The 21,554-nt window shown below is 35.4% G+C and overlaps 1 protein-coding gene across 1 annotated transcript in view; it reads left to right on the plus strand.

Moving 5' to 3' along the window:
* Positions 1 to 14,061, plus strand: part of SLC26A7 (solute carrier family 26 member 7) — a 185,938-nt gene extending 171,877 nt beyond the window's left edge. Inside the window, exons 15-18 of the mRNA XM_081258699.1 lie at positions 7,356 to 7,456; positions 12,677 to 12,731; positions 12,814 to 12,917; positions 13,995 to 14,061. Coding sequence (XP_081114825.1) covers positions 7,356 to 7,456; positions 12,677 to 12,731; positions 12,814 to 12,917; positions 13,995 to 14,030 — 296 coding nt within the window. The 3' untranslated portion in view covers positions 14,031 to 14,061. The remainder of the gene's footprint in view (positions 1 to 7,355; positions 7,457 to 12,676; positions 12,732 to 12,813; positions 12,918 to 13,994) is intronic.
* Positions 14,062 to 21,554: the final 7,493 nt, after the last annotated feature.

Genomic DNA, 21,554 nt, shown 5'->3' on the forward strand with positions numbered 1-21,554 from the left:
TTGATTACTGTAGCTTTGTAGTATAGTCTGAACTCTGGGAGCCTGATTCCTCCAGCTCCATTTATTTTTTAGTTTTTGTTTTTTGTTTTTTGTTTTCTCAAGATTGCTTTGGTTATTTGGGGTCTTTTGTGTTTCCATACAAATTGTGAATTTTTTTGTTCTAGTTCTGTGAAAAATGCCATTGGTACTTTGATAGGGATTGCATTGAATCTGTAGATTTCTTTGGGTAGTATAGTTATTTTTGCAATGTTGATTCTTCCAATCCAAGACATAGTATATCTCTCCATCTGCTTGTAACACCCTTAACTTCTTTCATCAGTGTCTTATAGTTTTCTGCATACAGGTCTTTTGTCTCCTTAGGTAGGTTTATTACTAGGTATTTTATTCTGTTTGTTGCAGTGGTAAATGGGAACGTTTCTTTAATTTATCTTTCAGATTTTTCATCATTAATGTATAGGAATGCAAGAGATTTCTGTACATTACCATTGTATTCTGTTACTTTACCAAATTCATTGATTAGCTCTAGAAGTTTTCTGGTATCACCTTTAGGATTCTCTATGTATAGTATCATGTCATCTGCAAACAGTGACAGCTTTACTTCTTTTCTGCTTTGGATTTCTTTTATTTCTTTTTTCTTCTCTGATGGGTGTGGCTAAAACTTCCAAAACTATGTTGAATAATAGTAGTGAGAATGGACACACTTGTCTTATTCCTGATCTTGGAGGAAGTGTTTTCAATTTTTCACCTTTGAGAACAAGGTTGGCTGTGGTTTGGCATATATGGCCTTTATTATGTTGAGGTAAGTTCCATCTTTGCCTACTTTCCAGAGGTTTTTATTATAAACAGGTGTTGAATATTGTCAAAAGTTTTTTCTCCATCTACTGAGACAATCATATGGTTTTTCTCCTCCAGTTTGTTACTATGGTGTATCACATTGATCGATTTGCATATAGTGAAGAATCATTGCATTCCTGGGATAAACTGCAGTTGATCATGGTTTATCATCCTTTTAACGTGCTGTTGGATTCTGTTTGCTAGTATTTTCTTGAGGATTTTTGCATCTATGTTCATCAGTGATATTTGCCTGTCGTTTTCTTTCTTTGTGACATCTTTGTCCGGTTTTGGTATCAGGGTGATGGTGGCATTGTAGAATGAGTTTGGGAGTGTTCCTCCCTCTGCTATATTTTGGAAGATTTGAGAAGGATAAGTGTAAGCACTTCTCTAAATGTTTAAGAGAATTCACCTGTGAAGCCATCTTGTCCTAGGTTTTCTTTTGTTGGAAAATTTTTAATCACAGTTTAAATTTCAGTGCTTGTGATTGGCCTGTTCATATTTTCTATTTCTTCCTGGTACACACTCAGAAGTGGTGCTTTTCTAAATAATTGTCCACTTCTTCCAGGTTGTCCATTTTATTGGCATATAGTTGCTTGTAGTAATCTCTCATAATCATTGGTATTTCTGCAGTGTCAGTTGTTACTTCTTTTTCATTTCAAATTCTATTGGTTTGAGTCTTCTCCCCCTTTTTTTTTTCTTGATGAGTCTGGCTAATGGTTTATCAATTTTATTTATCTTCCCAAAGAACCAGCTTTTAGTTTTATTGATCTTTGTTATGGTTTCCTTCATTTCTTTTTCATTTATTTATGATCTGTTCTTTATGATTTCCTCCTTCTGCCAACTTTGGGGTTTTTTTTTGTTGTTGTTCTTCTTCTTCCTCTAATTTCTCTAGGTGTAATGTTAGGTTTTTTTTATTTGAGATGTTTCTTGTTTCTTGAGGTAGGATTGTAATGCTATAAATTTCCCTCTTAGAACTGCTTTTTCTGCATCCCATAGGTTTTGGATCTGTTTGTTTTCATTGTCATTTGTTTCTAGTTTTTTTTTTTTAATTTACTCTTTGTTTTCTTCAGTGATCTCTTCGTTATTGAGTAGTGTATTGTTTAGCCTCCATGTGTTTGTATTATTTACATATGTTTTCCTGTAATTGGTATCTAGTCTTATAGCATTGTGGTCAGAAAGTACACTTGATAGAATTTCAATTTTCTTAAATTTACCAAGGCTTGATTTGTGACCCAAGATATGATCTATCCTGGAGAATGTTCCATGAGCACGTGAGAAGAAAGCATATTCTGTTGTTTTTGCATGGAATGTCCTATAAATATCAATTAAGTCCATCTTGTTTAATGTATCATTTAAAGCTTGTGTTTCCGTATTTATTTGCATTTTGGATGATCTGTCCATTGGTGAAAGTGGGGTGTTAAGGTCCCCTACTATGATTATGTTACTGTCGATTTCCCCTTTTATGGCTGTTAGCATTTGCTTTATGTATTGAGGTGCTTCTATGTTGGGTGCATAAATATTTACAATTGTTATATCTTCTTCCTGGATTGATCCCTTGATCATTATGTAGTGTCCTGCTATGTCTCTTGTAATAGTCTTTATTTTAAAGTCTATTTTGTCTGATATGAGTGTTGCTACTCCAGCTTTCTTTTGATTTTCCATTTGCATGGAATATCTTTTTCCATCCCCTCGCTTTCAGGATGTATGCATCCCTAGTCTGAAGTGGGCCTCTTGTAGACAACATATATATGGGTCTTATTTTTGTGTCCATTCAGCCAGCCTCTGTCTTTTGGTGGGAGCATTTTATCCATTTACATTTAAGGTAATTATCGATATGTATATTCCTATTACCATTTTTTAATTGTTTTGGGTTTGTTATTGTAGGTCTTTTCCCTCTCTTGTGTTTCCTGCCTAGAAATGTTCTTTTAACAATTGTTTTAAAGCTGGTTTGGTGGTGCTGACTTCTCTTATCTTTTGCTTGTCTGTAAAGCTTTTAATTTTTCCATCAAACCTGAATGAGATCCTTGATGGGTAGAGTAATCTTGGTTGTATATTTTTCCCTTTCATCACTTTAAATATGTCCTGGCACTCCCTCTGGCTTGCAGAGTTTCTGCTGTAAGGTCTGCTGTTAACCTTATGGGGATTCCCCTGTATGTTATTTGCTTTTTGCTCTTGCTGCTTTTAATATTTTTTCTTTGTATTTATTTATTTATTTATTTTGTGGTACACGGGCCCTCTCACTGTTGTGGCCTCTCCCATTGCAGAGCACAGGCTCCGGACGTGCAGGCTCAGCGGCCATGGCTCACGGGCCCAAACGCTCCATGGCATGTGGGATCTTCCCAGACCGGGGCACAAACCCACGTCCCCTGCGTTGGCAGGCGGACTCTCAACCACTGCACCACCAGGGAAGCCCTGTATTTAATTTTTGATAGTTTGATCAATATGTGTCTTGGTGTGTTTTCCCTTGCATTTATCCTGTATGGGACTCTCTGTGCCTCCTGGACTTGATTGACTATCTCCTTTCCCATGTTAGGGAAATTTTCAACTATAATATCTTGAAATATTTTCTCAGAGTCTTTCTTTTACTCTTTTTCTTCTGGAAACCCTATAATTCGAATGTTGGTGCATTTAATGTTGTCCCAGAGGTCTCTAAGACTGTCCTCAATTCTTTTCATTCTTTTCTCTTTATTCTGCTCTGCAATAGTTATTTCCATTTTTTTTTTATCTTCCAGGTCACTTATCCATTCTTTGGCTTCAGTTATTCTGCTGTTGATTACTTCTAGAGAATTTTTAATTTCATTTATTGTGTTGTTCATTGTTTTCTGTTTTCTCTTAGTTCTATAAGTCCTTGTTAAACGTTTCTTGTGTTTTCTTCATTCTATTTACAAGATTTTGAATCATCTTTACTATGATTACACTGAATTCTTTTTCAGGAATACTGCCTATTTCCTCATTTATTTATTTATTTATTTATTTATTTATTTATTTATTTATTTTTCTGGTGTGTTTTAACCTTGTTTCTTCATCTGCTGTGTGTTTCTCTGTGTTTGCATTTTGATTAACTTACTGTGTTTGGTGTCTCCTTTCCACAGGCTGCACATTCATAGTTCCCATTGTTTGTGGTCTTTACCTCTGGTGGCTATGGTTTGTCCAGTGGGTTGTGTAGGCTTCCTGCTGGAGGGTACTAATGCCTGTGTTCTGGTGGATGTGGCTGGATCTTGTCTTTCTGGTGGGCAGGACTGTGTCCGGTGGCTTTTTTGGGAGTGTCTGTGACCTTATTATAATTTTAGGCAGCCTCTCTGCTAATAGGTGGATTTGTGTTTCTGTCTTGCTAGTGGTTTGGCATAGGTTGTCCAGTGCTGTAGCTTACAGTTTGCTGAGTGGATCTGGGTTTTAGGTTTGAGATGGAGATTTCTGTGAGAGTTTTCGTTGGTTGATATTACATGGAGCTGGGAGGTCTCAGTAGACCAATGTCCTGAACTCAGCTCTCCCACCTCAGAGACACAGAGCTGACACCTGGCTGGAGCACCAAGACCCTGCCAGCCACACGGCTCCAAGTCTGATGAGAGGAAAGAGAAATACCGGCTCATGTGCAGAATCATCCCACAGATCACAGTAACGACACCTTCAGCTTTATCATGGTGATGTTTTCATGAGTGTTTGCATATGTCCAAACTCATCAAATTGTATACAGGAGGACCTTGAAAATATTGCTGGTACAGTTCCAGGCCACTTTTCTTTTTTCTTTTGTTTTGCACTTAGTCTAGTTTCACTGGCTTATAGGGTGAAGTGTGCACAGAGCTCAAACCCAGCACCTTCAGACCAGAGTTTCTAGCTCAAAGCAGTTGCACAGCATCTTAACTCAAGATGGAGGTGGAGACAGCAGGCTGTGTGTAGAACATCACTGTCATTTTAAGATCTATTGCTAAATATGTCAGAGGTTTCAGTTATTTATTTAATCCAAGCCATTGAATTTTTAAACATTACTGATGATTTTCTTTGTTTAACAAGAGTACACAGATTTACGTAGTGATGTGCTGGTAAGTCTTTGACAAACAACTCTTGGGGTGGAGGTTATGGCATGGGATGGTGGGAAAGCACTGATTTGTTGCACTTGCCAATATCCATGGTATAAATTTGTTTTCATTAAACATAGAGCTTGAAAAGATATGTACACTATTGACGTTCTTAAAAGATGTAAACAGAGCTGGTCTGAAATGTCTTTTAAAAAATCATATACAGTTTATTTTCTAAACCAGATATATTTAGGAGACTTGCATACAAACCCTTCAAATTTTGAACTCCATGGTACACTGCAAACGATTAGTGTTACTAAAGTTTTTTATATCTAAGTTTGTAAGGAAATATCTAATCCATTATATATTTTTTATGTATGTTTATCTTGTGAATTATTGAACTTTTGTAGGAAAGCTTATCTGATATTTAATTGTTATAGATTCTTATACTCTGAAAATTCAATAAAATATTTCCAAATTGTATAAAAATATATTTATGAATCATAAAAAATTTGCAAGGAAATACATATCACAAACAAATAATTGGCCAAATGTCTTAACAAATCTTTTAATATTGATCTAGTAATACTGCCTCTGTAATTCTATAAGGTGGAATAAATGTATCTCTAAACTAATTAATGTAGTGCCAACCTATATGTGTATGTATGTGTGTGCATGTGTGTGTGTGTTTGTGAGACTAGGAGATAAAAGGAAGAAATACCAATCAACATTCCACTGTTTATCTTTGCCTAGGATACATATTTTTATTTTTCCTGTATTCTTAAACTCTCTCTCCAATCTCTGATAGTGAGCAGGACACATTATATCTGAATCTATAAATAAGAGCCTTGGCATAATAGGGCTAGGTCCTATTTTAGTTAAGCAAATATTGAATTATAATTGTTACTACCGAGTGGTCAGTGGAAGAGTTAAGTTGTGGTCACTTTTCATTTTGTTTGAGTTTCTAATTTACCATTTTGAGCCAGTATCATAGCCTGAATCTATACTTACCCTCAGCCTTCCTTCTCATGGGAGAAAAAGGGAAACAGAAGGCACTACTAGAGTGCCTGGCATGAGGTAGGCCCCCAATAAATATTGATTGACTGGGAGCAGGAAAATTTTGAGATCTCAGACTATCATTAGTGTTTAATTAAAGCTGTCCATATGATTAGAATGCTTATAACTCCATCCTGTTTCTACTTTTTGGAAGTAAACATACCCTTCAAGCTTACTTTTGTGTGAAGCCTTCCCTGATTGCTCCAAAGAGACTTCTTCCTCTTTTAAATTTCCATTCTCTTTCATTTTTAATCATGTGTTATTTACCAATATTATCCTTGACACTCAAGGATAAACTCCTAGAAGAAAGGGATAGGATCTTGTACATTTGTATGGTTCACTTCATTTCAAAAAATTTCTTGAACATTCTCATGCTCTATAGTTATTATTTCTATTAATAAATATGAATATACATCTAAAGATGAAACTTGGAAACAAATCCTATACTTGAATACCACTCTTAAAATACATTAAAAATTACTTTGTAGCATTTCTTAGTTTTTAAAAATATCCATTTTCCCTCATACTTCCCTTCAATGCTAATTGAGAAACAACCATATTCCAATTTTTCTGTAGCCACTATAGAGGAAAACCATGGACATTTTAAATAGCAAAAGTATTCCAATTAAAATTTAGATTTTCAGAGAATTTCATAATAATGAATGAATTGGAGTTTATTTGAATTCTCCCTACTAATGGTGGGGGAATCTTGGCCTACATGATTTGCTCTCAGAACCTTATCACTCCTTAGAGGGACCTCAGATGTGGTGGCCTGTCACTGTTTAGAAATATGTCATTTTACACAAGAAAACTGTGGCCGTGGGACATTAGTGAAAAAGAGGTCATGAACTCCTAATTAAAAACAAAATTCCCACCAGGTGAATTCAGAGTCAGAGTTACTATGAACAAAATGAAGCTTAAGTTTCAGGCCCCTCACACAGAATGCTTCTAAGTCTGAGGGACAAGGTCCAAGATGGAATCTTTTCCTTAGTGTGACACGAAAATTGTATAAACTTCAGACACCACAAAATAGGGCTCTACCTCTGGGCATACACATGAAAGAAATGTGGGATATTGTGCAAAGAGAACTTTGAGGATGTCTAGTGGCCTCGATTCTGGGCTGTGTTTGGCACTAACTTGCCAGGTCTCCTTTCAGAATCTTCTAAACTTGCTGAGCTTCAGTTTGTTTATCTGTGAAATGATACTGGTAATTAAGTTAGCCCATCTTCCTATCTGAGTTATGTAATAATTACCTGAGATAACATTTGAATATTCAAAAATGAAAGAGTTCAAAAATAATTAGTAATTAACTGAAAAATGTAAAAATTAAAAGTGTTTGGAATTGACCTTGTTAAACACGAGGCCACCGTTAATCTTCCCAATGTTCAACAATATCAACAGTAAAAATCTCTAAGAATTCTCCCTAACTCAACTCTGTTCCTCCTACAGAAGAAGCAACACAGCCCTGCCTGAATCAGAAGTGTTATTTAATCCTAGATTGCAGTGGATTGACCTTTTCTGACTATTCTGGAGTCTCCATGCTTGTTGAGGTATTTGCACAGCTTGTGTTTGGACTGATTCTTTCCCTTCCCTTTAGTAACAGAGTTTCACCAACCTCTCTCTCAGCTCTGCGGTTTTAATCCTGCTTGTTTCAATACTCATCTCACCCATTCTCCCCAAAGGGCATAGACTTTATTACTCCCACTATTGTAGATTTCTTTTCAGGAGATACCGTGAAGTTTCTAGCTGTGTGTGAATCTGGAGGGAGTGGGAGGAGTAGAGGTGGGTATTCATGTGGGGTGTTAGAACAGAACATAGACTTGAGATGTAATGGGTATAGCAGATGCTGGGCAGTCAGCTCCTAGGCTTCTAGAAAGAAGGAGAAAAGTCCCCTCCATGAGCAAGTGGCCTGATGATGGCAGGATGTTGTCTCTCACATCGTGGATGGGAACAGTCTGACCTGAAACCATTCCTGGTCTCTGAAATAATACACAGTGTAGGGGTCTTTCTCCATTCTCTCAGACAGTGGTGTTCTCTACCTCATGATCTCCACGGGGTCTCCATGATCCTGGTTGCAAAAAATAAAAGTTTTATTTCTTTAAAACTGAAGCCTCCATTTAGTTAGATGGAACACCTAATTTTGCCAATTCAAGTAAAACTCAGACACTTCTGGAATTGTTTCCTCCTTTTTTTTTTTTGAGTAAATACTATGTCAACAAGGAATGTACTCCCTTTCTTATTTCCATTTATTCTCTCCTCAATACCCTAAATATGAGGGAGGATCTTGAGGATCAAGCAATGTCTATTTCTCAGTTCTCCTCAGTCCTCCATTAACTTCTGCTGTGTGGAACATGGTTCACCTCGCCTTTGGCTGTTTGCTCCCCAGCGGTTCTCTGACCCTGGCTTCATAGAGTCTCCTGCTGTGTGAGGCTTTGTATCCATCCAAAAACTTAATCATAACCTATGGCAATTTCTGGAGCTCTTTCCTTGCATATTTCCCTTCTTTCCATTACTCTCTTCCATAAATTTCACCCACTCAATCCTTCCTGAATGCCAGTTCTGTCTTCTCAGCTCAGTGAAGTGGCTGCATTTTGCTTGGGTGCCCCCTCATCATGTCGTGGTCCACAAACTGTTTTGCAGCAGAACGCAGAGATGATCTGAGAGCTCACCTCGTTTGTTTTCTTTCTTTCAGAGAACTCAGTCCTTTGCTGCCTGTTCCCATTGCCGGAAAACAATTTATATATTTTCTCCATTTGTCTACTTATTTACAGAGGATAAGATAGTCTTTATATTAATTACGCTTCATGGCCAGAAGTCAAAATTTGACATTGACTTTTAAAGAGTTAAAACCAGTAGTTCTTAGAGGTCTCACATTGTAGATTTTGATTGCTTTCTCATGGTGTTGCGTAACTGTCTCTATTCATTCATATTTTAAATTTGAAATGTCCAACCTTTCAAACTCAAGGTAATACAAAGGTCAGCTTCAGTCTGGCTTTCTTGTGAAGATGGGGTGGGACTATGTGAAGAGAAGCAGCTTACTATATGACAGAGTGTAGTCTCAGATCTATCACACCCTCTGGGAGGTGTTAGAATTGTCTAACCTGTCTGGATCTCAGTTTATTCATTTTGTAAAAATGGGGGGGGATTTTGTTTCAGATTTAGTAGATATTCAAAAAAGAAATAAAGTATGCAAAAGAATTGAATTTTAAATATCCTAGGCCTTAAATCTAGTGGCTGTTTTTGGTAAATCACCCTTTTCCACGTGTAGTATGCTTTTAATTTCTTGTTGCTCACCATAAAAACTTCGCACAATTGGCATAGGGTTCAACCTCAATACTTTTCTTGCATATAAATCCTGACTGTAAACAGAGAGTCCCTCATCATTGCAGGTCTTCTTGTGTTCAGCACTTTTATTTACTGTGTTGAGAAGGTCTAGAAGAGCACTGTTAAACCTATGTGTATAAGGATCACCTGGGGAGCTTATTTAAGATGCAGCCTTTTGATGGAGTGATCATTTTGAAATGTACAGAAATTTTGAAACATTATGTTATGTAACAGGAACTAACACAGTGTTGTTGGTCAATTATACTCCAAAAGCAAACAAACAAACAAACTCATAGAAAAAGAGATCAGATTTATGGTTACCAGAGGCAAGGGGTGAGGGGAGGGGGAATTGGATGAAGGCAGTTAAAAGGTACAAACTTCTGGTTATAAGATAAAAAGTACTAGGGATGTAGGTACAACATGATAAATAGAATGAGCACTGCTGTATGTTATAGATGAAAGGTGTTGAGAGAGTAAATTCTGAGAGTTCTCATCAGAGGAAATATATCTTTTTTCTATTTCTTTAATTTTGTATCTATATTAGATGATGGGTGTTCACCAAACTTATTGTGGTCATCATTTCATGATGTATGTATGTCAAATCCTTATGCTGTGTACCTTAAACTTATACAGTGATGTATGCCAATTATAACTCAATAAAACCGGAAGGAAAAAAATGCAGTTTTCTGAGTCCTGGTTCTGGCCCAGGAATATTCATTTTAAACAATGTAGTTTGTCCAAGGATTATGTTTTGAGCAACACTAGACAAAGATTGTCCTTTTACTGAGAAAAGTCAGTATGTATATTTTTTGTTTAATTGTATTTAAAATTTGTTTTTGAATATACTCCAGTATTTATTAGCTCTCCTCTCTAGATATTGCAAATCAGTACTTAGTGTTAGTAAAGAGGAGGAAATGGTTACTTATTGTCAGTGAGTTTAAGATCTAAGGTTGAAAATTCAGAGGAATTCAAATAATCTAGGTTTTGGGCATGGGGAGAAAGAAACTTTTAAGAATTCATCTTAATGGTTTTAAAATACTACACAGCATAATGAAGGAATAAGTCAACTGATGCATTTTATTTTTAAATTGGCAGAAAATGACATTTGCCCTTCTGTATATACAAAACCAGAAGTTTTGTATCAATTTGTTATTTTTAGTTTCCTTACTACTATTTAATTTATTTCATCATGGTTACAGTAAATTATGATGTATGTTATGACCATAAACTTTAAATATAGACAAATTCTAGGTCCAAATATTAGCCACATAACTAGTTCTAGGATCTGGGTTTAAGTATCTGTTTGCTTTTTTGTAAACTGGAAGTAGAAATACTTTAAGTTGTTGTGAAGCTTAGAAATGACATATTGTATATAAAGCATATAAAAAGTTTCTAGAAGTTAGTAAGTACTCAATAATGCTAGCTTCTATTTGTTCTCATTTTGCAAAAGTCATTTCTTAAATAATATCACTGCAACTAATACTATTTCTTAGTTCCTGCCACCCTGAACTAGGGTCGAGACTAAAGAGCCACAGAGTCTTTCAGCCATGCATGTCTTCCTGCTTCCCCAAAACACTCCCCGGATTATTTTCTTAGTCACTTTGGTATAAGGAAGATTCTCCTAAGAGTTATAGGTTGAAGAAAATGGAGTGAGTTCTATATTCTTCTACTTAGGACACATCTACTTAGTGAACTAGAGAATATGTTTATCAACATCAATAAACCACCCATAGCAATGTGTTTGTGCTTCACTGAGCTTAAGAAAAAGTAAAACACTGACAGATCACTTTGAATTGTCATTTTAACTTACAAAAACAGGAGCCATTTATTCAATAGCAAGTCCCAGACCATGTATTATTTATTTGTTTATTTGCTTGTTTATTTATGCTCAGAGTGATGTCTCCTATTATACCACAATTCTTCTACCATAGAGATAACTGCTTATTGCTGGAAGAATATAAGAGAAATTTTTGGGAGTATCATGCATACTCTTAAAATGTTTTGTAAACGCAGCATTCTACATTTTATATGTATGACACTTTACTATTATGTAACCAAATCCATCCTACTGTTACTAAAACTTCTGGATTTACTGAGTTTTGTCAGCTGACTTTGGTCTGGGTGAATTTAAGATCAGGGACTTCAGTAAGGTTGTTACTACTTGAGATTTTCTAGGACTTAAAGAAGGCAGGACCCTGCAGTATGCCACAAAAATTAGTCAGGATCTCTCATCTTGGTGGACCATAAAAATGGAAGTTGGGCTATCAAACTTGGCTTTGATTATAGTGAGGTTCTCAATTTACTGTCCATGGATGGGGTTTAGAGAATCCATGAATATGTACAAATTGTTGTAAAATATTAAAGTAAGAGTAGGTAAGCAATTTCATCATATTCACAGATGGGTCCTTGACCTTCAATAAAGATAGTTGAAAACAATTTTATATCATTCTTATAGGGAAGGAAAGGTGGTGTTTTTATTTTTATTAAATAAAATGGAAAATGTAAACAACAAAACTTAGTTACATAAAAGGTAAATGCCAGGACATGGAAGCAACCTAAATGTCCATCGACAGATGAACAGATAAAGAAGATGTGACACATATACACAATGGAATATTACTCAGCCATAAAAAGAAATGAAATTGAGTTATTTGTAGTGAGGTGGATGGACCTAGAGTCTGTCATACAAAGTGAAGTAAGTCAGAAATAGAAAAACAAATACTGTATGTTAACGCATATATATGGAATCTAAAAAAAAAAAATGACACTGATGAACCTAGTGGCAGGGCAGGAATAAAGACATAAACATAGAGAATTGACTTGAGGACACAGAGGGGGAAGGGGAAGCTGGGGCAAAGTGAGAGTAGCATCGACATATATACACTACCAAATGTAAAATAGATAGCTAGTGGGAAGCAGAAGCATAGCACAAGGAGATCAGCTCCGTGCTTTGTGACCACCTAGAGGGGTGAGATAGAGAGGGTCAGAGGGACATGCAAGAGGGAAGGGATATGGGGATATATGTATACATATAGCCGATTCACGTTGTTATACAACAGAAACTAACACAGTATTGTGAAGCAATTATACTCCAATAAAGATCTATTAAAAAAAAAGAAGAAAGAAAGAAAGAAAGAAAGAAAGAAAGAAAGAAAGAAAGAAAGAAAGAAAGAAAGAAAGAAAGAAAGAAAGAAAGAAAGAAGGAAAGAAAGAAAGAAAGAAAAAAGGTAAATGCCTTGCTGGCGTTCATCTTCCTTTGCTAAGACCATCTCTTTTAGAAGTGTGTCAGAGTATGCCTGAATGTGTTACAATGCCACCCCCTGGTGGTGTGGTATCATAAACATTGGCTTTTTCTTTACTAGAAATTCTGCCTTCTGAAGCTCATCTTATTCCTTCCTGCCAGCTATCCTGAATTAATTGTGGGTGTACTATTTTAATTCTTCCAGGTTTACACGGACTGCAAGAACAAGAGTGTGGATGTATCATTAGTCCATTGTACAGGTAAGGGAGTATCCTTGGCTAACATTGGACATAATCCTTCTGCTGCTCCATGTAATCTTATATCACTTCTGTTTCCTTATAGCTTCCTTGATAAAAGCAATGAAATACTGGGGAAACCTAGATTCAGAGAAACCAATTTTTTTTGAATCAGTATCTGCTGCAATAGGTAACATCCACTTAAATAAGGTGAGTTGAGCAAGTTTGCATGCCAGAATTATAAGAAAATTGGAATGTAGAATGCAAGGGTTTTGCATTTTTAATATTAGCCTATTATCCCACTGACATCTAAAAACCTATTAAAATGTGCCCCTCCTCAGAGTCTTCTGCTACAAGTAAAGGAATTTTTTTCATTCCTTTTTTGGACAAGTTATGAACTGTTTAATAATTTGGATCTTCCAACAATATCACTGCTTAGAGGATTTGGTGATCACCTATTAAGTGCAAACTGTTTGCTTATAAAAATAAATGCATCTTCCAGGATCCACTATCCTGGGAATTGGAATCCACCTCTGTCAAATGCAAAAACTCTAAATATAGCCTTATAGCTTTTTGCTGCTCTCATACCCTTTACTCTAAGCTCATACTGCCACCTTTGGAAATACTATTTGCAGAGCCCAACACTCACATGGTTTGAAGTGTCAAAGTTACCTTCCAATACCGGGCTGTATGGTTAGTTTTAGAACTGTTCCTAGAACTTTGAGTTCCCATAATTTTTCTTTGATTTTGAATTGTTTGGCCTTTCCTTATCCCTAGAACAGCATCTGTTATCTCTCTGAGTCATTCTTATTATGTGCAATTAGAACAGTATGTATTTACAAAATAATAATAATAACATTATTGTTATTATTATCATTTCTACTACTACTATTACTGCTGCTGCTGCTGCTGCTACTACTGTTATATACCTAACATTCACTGTGTGTTCATTATGTTCCAGGAATGTGCTAAGAGCTTTACCTATGTTACTTCACTAAATTTACCACGACCTCATGAAGTAGATACTATTATTGAACCTATTTTTAGAAATAAGGAAACTGAGATCCAGGGAAGTTATACCATTTGTAAGTGGTAGAGCCAGTTTCAAAGTCAGCAGTCTGACTTAGGACCTGGAGCTTTAAACTTGTATACTCTGATGCCTCAGAGAATATCCATTTTCTTATCTTGGATGGACAGCTTGCTTCCATTACTACTGTTCTTTGACTATGATATCAACTTAAGGGTTAAGTAAGTAGCAATTGCTAATTTCTTCCCCTTCTATTTCAGAATTTGAGCAAACTCAGTGACCACAGTGAAATCTGAGACTCTTTTGCTGCAGTACAGCTCTTTTCTTTAGCAACTGCCTCGAAGAGGCCACACTCAAGTATTTTCACATTTTTTGTTGTGTAGATCCTAAAAATGACCTCTACTAAAATATGTGTGATGTGACTTAGTAACCACATAACCACTGCTCAAGATTTGCCAACAATCTATCTAATCTTTGTTAGTAAGCAAATTCACTTTGTAGGTTATTGTATCATTATTTTATAAAAATCAGTATGCATTTAGTTTTAGTGTACTGAAAGGTAAACATGAATTTATTTCCTTTTTTCATACCAGAGTATTTTGTGTTAATTCAGTTTGTTGTAGTTCATTTGTATAAGTGAGAAATACTTTGTCATATGATAAGAGATTTAGAACATTTGCAAGCCACTTGTAAAAATGCAGGATCATCTGTAACTAATACATAAAAACAACTTAGCAAGTGTGCCATTTTTCCTAACCAAGCCATTAAATATCAATAAGCTTAAATATTACTTCATGCAATATGATTATGAAATTCACAGAAAGTAAGTCAAACAAAAACAAATGACAAACTAGAAACGATTCTTCTCCATACCTTTCCATGCATGGATGTCTTCAGGAATGTTTTCAACATAAATAATATCCCAGTGAAACCATGTCCTTGACATTAGTCTGTTTTGCTATGAATATTGGAAATGCTTAGGATCTTCAGACCTTATAGCCCTAATTTCCACATTCCCACCTCATAAAATTTCCATTTTCAGCTTTAGATTTTTTGGAGCCAGAGAATGTGGAAGTTGAACATTTTATGTTTTTTTCACAAATACGATTTTTAGAAGAGAAAATATCACCAGTAGAATAGCTTTGTACTTTTCCAATATAGGATTAACTGTAGTAGTTTGGGACTTTCCTATTTCAGAGAGATAGTCAATATAATATAATACATTTACCTATCTATATCCCTATAGACAGATAGATCTCCTTAGAATGCTTTTTTTTTTCTTTTGTTAGAAGGGAGCTTAGGTAAGTGATTATCTTTAAACCCACTAAACCAACAGGGTATTGACAAATAAATATCACAGGCCAGGCTAACTTGTATAAGTTATTATTTTCATGTTTCTACATATATTTTCAATCACATACAATTATATAGTTTCATATTTTTATCTAACAATTTGATTTACCTATGAAGAAATCTCACTTTCAAAGATAGATGTAGATGCATGCTTTAGTCTTAAGGTATTTTAACTGTTCTAGAAATTACCAGTTAGCAAAAAGCCAAGTACTTTAAAGTGAGTTTGAGAAGTAGTTTGAAAACAAAATTAAAAGACTGGTAATTTAGGTGTTTTTGAGAACATCTGTAAGAGTAAATTCTAATATCTGCCATGTGATGTAATGGTCCCTAACAAATGTGTAGTAAACATTCACATGGCCCTTATTTTTACCATTGAGTCCTAGGCAGACAATGTAATAAAATGAAAGGGGAATAATAAACATTTCAAATTCTCATAACTTATTTAGCCATGTCAATTCTGATTGACATGAACTACAAAGGGTAGTTTTTGTCCCACAGGAGGCTTCAATCCTTTCATCACTAATTTGGATTGAAATGAGTGAAGCCAACTTTTCTTCCCATCAAATACTGTTCCAAGAAAATGTGGAAGTAATAATTAGAAGTAAAATTTCCTTAAAGGAAAGAATTTCACTCTCCTTTTCTGATTAAATTATTCCAATGGTGGATGGTGACAATATTCACCATCGCTAATCCATTGGTCATTGGCACATAACCATGAGTCAAGGGAAGTTAAGAAAGAAATATATTTTGTTATGTATAAAATGATGTATTTCTGTGCAAATTTAGTTTATTATTAAATGCATGTACTGTAGGCATTTTCTAATTTGTTAGAGATTATGGACTGTAGATGACGTTAAAATCATTACAGGTAATCAATGGATGGTTTCTTCTATTTTATTAACAAAGCTGACACCTAGTTGTATGAGAAGATGTATTTGAATGCATTTCAGTGTTTATAGTAGACATCTAATGGATAAAACTTAAAAGCTAATAACTTTGGTGTTAAATGTTATTATATTCAAAGTAAAGGAAGACCAAAACATGTACCATAAATAACCCTTTGTTCTAAGGCTTATCCTGCATACTAAGATCCCAGTGACTAGACCTGTAGGAAACCCTGGAATTGAGTTTTGAGAGCTCAATAACTGAATATGAGTTTCAGGCACACAAGATTCTAAAACATAAACGTTTATTTCAAAGCAGACATTAATAACAGAAGAACTATAATATGGCACTGATGCTAGACTGTTTCTAGTCATGATGAATTAGTTTTATGAGATTACCTTATTTTTGTATATGATAAATTACTTTCATATTTCTTATTATGGTAAAATAAAATTGGGAAAAATTAAAACTGACCTATAAGACCAGTTAAGGACCTAATAGAGTGACATATATAAATTAACCATAAAGTGTGTAACCAGGAAAAAGACTGTTAACATTATATTTATGCAAATTAAATGCCCTTAAATTTTACCATTTGTCTTTCATTTTAAAGGTTATTTTCCCCTGATCATATGATTCAAGTGTTATAAAGTCTAACTTGAATTACTTTGCAGTAATTTATGTGACAGATCTCTACTGTATAAATGTGTAATGTAATGAGGAAAGAAATATCTCTTTTTAAATGAAAACATTAATGTGTTAATACCCTGTATGGATAATGTTTGACATTTAGTGGTTACCAAAATATATTAGTATGTTTTTGAACATACATATGCTTAGAAATACATGTTCTGCATTCTGGGGGATGATCGTCTAATTCAATGTAAAATATGCTTTTTGGCAGTGATTTTGTTGCCAGATTTTCAATAGGGAGTTAAGTGAGGCTTGCACAATCTTAAGATTTTTAGTTAAAAATCATATCATCTAATATGTCACACATATTTTTATATTTTTCTATGCATTTAATTATCTTTTAAATAATCCTTTGCACTGACTCAGCATATAACAACAAATTTACATGGAAATAAACTGAAATATGGTAACTATTATGCTTAAATGGATTTGTGTCCATTATTTCAAATTATTTACCCTCCTGTAAAGCAAATAATACATTTTGCTGTCTTAGACTGACCACAGTCTAATGTGTTGACAATTCCTGGATTAAATATTCTTTGTAATTTGTTCTTACAAAATTTAAACCTAAAATTGTAAGGTATGGTATGTCAATTTATGGAAGGATAATAAAGTTACTTTTTGCTGCAACACTACATTTACACAATCCTTTTACACCAGGTTTAAATCCTTTGTGTTCTAATTTTAATTAATATATAATTTACTTTTTAAATTTGTTTGGGTTCTTCATTTATATACTGTTGTTTGTCTTTCCTGAGTTTCTAGGCTGAGTTCAATATTCTCCAGAATTTTAAAGGTTACTGCTCAAAGAGCAAGAAGATAAGTCACTCTTCTAGGTGTTGGAGGTATGGCAATGAATAAAGCAGAAAAAACATCCCTTCCCTCATGGAACTTACATTCTAACAAGGGAAGACAAAATAAATGGGATAAACTTTAAATACCTTTATTATAAGTTAAATGATAATATGTGCTAAGAATAAGAATAAACTAAGGAAAGAAGATAGAAAGTATGGCAGAAAAGTGGGTGTTGTGTCCTGAGATAGGGTGGCAGGAATGGTGATAACAGGAATGTCTTAGCAGACTACTATGATAAAATACCACAGACTGGTGAGCTTAAGCAATAGACATTTATTTCTCAAAGTTTGGTAAGTTGGGAAGTCAAAGATCAGGGTGGCAACTGATTCAATTTTCTGGTGAGAGCTTCTTTTCTGGCTTGTAGCTAGTAGTAGACAGCTACTTTCTTGGTGTGTCCTTCACATGTTGGAAAGAGAGTGCTCTCTTGCCTCTTCTAAAGGATCCTATAAACTTATAAGCTTAGGGTTTCACCCTTATGACCTTATTTAACCTTCATTACTTCCCTATATGCTCAATCTCCACATACAGTCACATTGGAGGTTAGGGCTTCAATATATGAATTTTAGGGAGACACAAGTCCATAGCAGGGAGTTATAAATTTCTTATATATTAAACAATTCCTTTATTATGTCTGAAAATTAGGCTTACTAGAATTTTATTTATATTTAATATAATGTGAGGTTTTTGCATCAAAAACATGAGAAATAATTGTGAACTGTCTGGTTAAAGCATTTCAGTGCTAGGACGTGTAGGTTAGTATAGATATTATTAGCCATACCTGGCTACTGAGATGAAATTCTGTCCATGAAACATGTGAAGTGGTCAGAATGGGTTTGCGGTATACCAGTGGTTGTTCAGAAGCTGAGACATTATATTCTGGTGATGGTTTCTAATGATTAGCCACCCTGTTTTGAAGATAGAATTGAATTAGTTAGCTTTCCCTTAACTATCATATTGTTAAAGAAAATAACAAGAGACATGCTTAATTCTAACAGTTGTCACAGAGACAGGTGCAGAACAGAGTCCTGATGCTAACTGCAGTGAGAGCTTTCCACTTTTTTGTTTGTTTCTTTGTGTTTTCTTTTGTTTGTTTATTAAGAAGGAAAGAATACTAGGTTACTACAAATTAGCTAAGTGCTCTGAAATTATGGCTTTCAGAGTGCTCATTATGTAAAAATCCTCACTCATTTTCTATTGATCCAGCAACAGGAGGGTTATCTTGGTCAAACATATTTCCTTTCTGTCCTAAATAATAAAGACCAGTCTCTCTACTAATTACAGAAAGTATTTAGTATTTTTTCCTGTTTGGAGCCTCTTGTTTTTATGGCCACATTTAGAAATTGGCTAATGAATAAGTCCAGTAAGAATTTATACTTAACAAGAACAATTGTTGCATTAAAAAAACAAAATGCTTCAATTAAAAAAAATAGAATTGTATCTTTATTTCCTTTGCTTCTAGAGCTGCCTTTTTTCCCTTCTTTGTTTTAAAGCAACTTCTGGCCTTGTGAGGGTAGAAAAGTAAAGAAAGACAGACTCTGTTCGACTGTAATATGTTTTCCAAATCAACTTCCATATTTAACAGCCCTATTTCTACACTTCTTTACACCTTGATTTATATGCTACAGAGTTCTCAAGCTTCCATGCTCCCTATTTTCTTAATTTGTAACAAGGGATCTATTGTTTAAATAAAGGTGCCTTTCCTTAGGTTAATGAAGCCTGAGAGAGTATGGGGAAGGGAGGGCAGTGAATGCAATGCCTAGGCACTAGATGGTTTTGGGGGAGGAGGAAAGGCTGAGGATAAAGGCGGGTAGTGAGTAGATGAGGAGGAGGTTGGTTGGCATGGCAAACCCTATGATTTTAGGAATATCTAGCTGTCTCCTGAGTCCAAATATATACTTCATCAGTCTTCCAAGGGGCCTGAGATTCTCAGCATTAACCACTTATTTAGGATGGAGTAAATATTATAAGAAAGGAAGAACACATGTAAGTCCTGCCATGCATTGTGTTAGCATTAGGAAGAACTAGTTCATCTGATAAGCTTATGACACGGTCATCAAGGGCTGAGAAAAACAAAGCACAGAATGAATTTTGATGAGGAAAGGCTGGTTAAAAATCTCTTTTGGAGTTCAGGGTGCTGCTGAGGGCAGGGATGAGAATGGCAATGTGGCTTTGGGAGACAGGTTGAACAGTGTGCCTCAGGCATAACTGGGTGGCCAGGCCCTCACCCCTTCACCTCACTCCAAAGACACAGACATGGTGGAACTGGTGTTTAGGAAGCCAAACACAGTTCTTCCCACATATCAGCTTTTCCTGGAGCTTGGACCCATGCCTTCGGCTTTGGCTCTGGAATTAAAATTTGAGAATAGCAGTGTAACTGCCAAAAACGGAATTGACATACAATTCTTGCCTTGTGTAAACCTTTTTTTTTTTCAATTGCTCCTCTTCACTCTGCCAATGAAAAGATTGAAGTAGTGAGGGTCTCACTTAACAGAGTAGAGGCTTAATCAATTAAAACAAAGAAAATGATGGTGTCAGCTCTCTCCTAAATCTTGTTTAAAATGTCACCCTTATAATATCTGCACAAGAATCACCATGGGTATTTTCTACATATGTAGATTTAAGCACCCTACCCAAAACCTAGTGGATCAGAATTTCTTTGGGGTGACTTTTTGGATAAGAATTAAAAAAAAAAATCATCCACTTTCATTTTATACACTAAAGTTTGGAATCACTGTCACAAAGGCTTTCTTTAGTCTGGTATTACAAAGAAGCCCTGTACTCTAAGTCTTAGGCACATATGTGTTCACCACTTGTTTTATTTGGGCTTGTGCATCAGTCACAGTGTGTTGTGGATATATAGTGGATCTACATTGCTATTCTTCAGTTACCAGAACTGGGCATAACATGGTAAAGGACTGTGTCAAATTCACCATACCTTTTTTTTTTTTTTTTTTTTTTTTTTTTTTTTTTTTGCGGTATGTGGGCCTCTCATTGTTGTGGTCTCTCCCGTTGCGAAGCACAGGCTCCGGACGCGCAGGCTCAGCAGCCATGGCTCACGGGCCCAGCCGCTCTGCGGCATGTGGGATCTTCCCGGACTGGGGCACGAACCCGTGTCCCCTGCATCGGCAGGCGGACTCTCAACCACTGCGCCACCAGGGAAGCCCCATACCTTTTGATCAATATGAGTTTGTCAGAGTCAGAAAGTATCTGAAACATACTATCCCTATTCATATACTCTTGTGTGAATTTCCTAAGACAGGGATTTTGTATTTAATATCTTTCATCATGGAAAATTTCAGTCTCCTCCTTGTTTCACAAATTTATACCGTTTCTGAAAGATACTGATATAGTCATATAAGAAAATGGTCTCATCCTCCAAGCTGCTCTTCACACATATCTATTAGAAACACTTCATAAAGAGAGAGAGAGATTTCCCTTCCAGCCTAAGGCTCCATGGGTGATTATTTTCTTTCAGCATTTTCATTGAAATTTCCTGTGTAATGCTACCAGAGTGAATTGTAATTAAAATCTTTTATTCTGCACGTATGGAGCTAGGATAAAGAGATGGTGTCAGTAATATTACTCAGCTACTTTTAGTTTGGGAATGGGGTTGATGTAAACCATCATAACTACAGAGAAAATAATATTCAATTATGAATAACTGCCAGATGTGTGAATGTATGTCTTCAGGTTTCATTTTTCTGGAATATTCTTGCCTTAGTATATTCCTTATCCACATTTTAAAGTGATTCTCTTTCTATGGGTAATTGATTTAATTGCATTAAATGTTCAGAAGATCCAAAAAATTAATAAAAATATGTATTTGGACTCCATCTCAATCTTTATTTAATTTCTGTCTTTTTAAAGAAATCAGAAATTGTTCTAAACTGAATGTTATATAGCAATGTTCTGCAACCCAAGTCCAAGACGAGCTGTGAGGGGGAACTCTCTGCACATCTTCCCATGCCTTACTTGCCCAGGACAAACCATCCAGGTTAACACCAATGTGAGGGAGAGAGAGGATAAACCAAAAC

This window comes from Mesoplodon bidens (assembly GCF_964165515.1).
Source record: "Mesoplodon bidens genome assembly, chromosome: 16".
NCBI lineage: Eukaryota > Metazoa > Chordata > Mammalia > Artiodactyla > Ziphiidae > Mesoplodon > Mesoplodon bidens.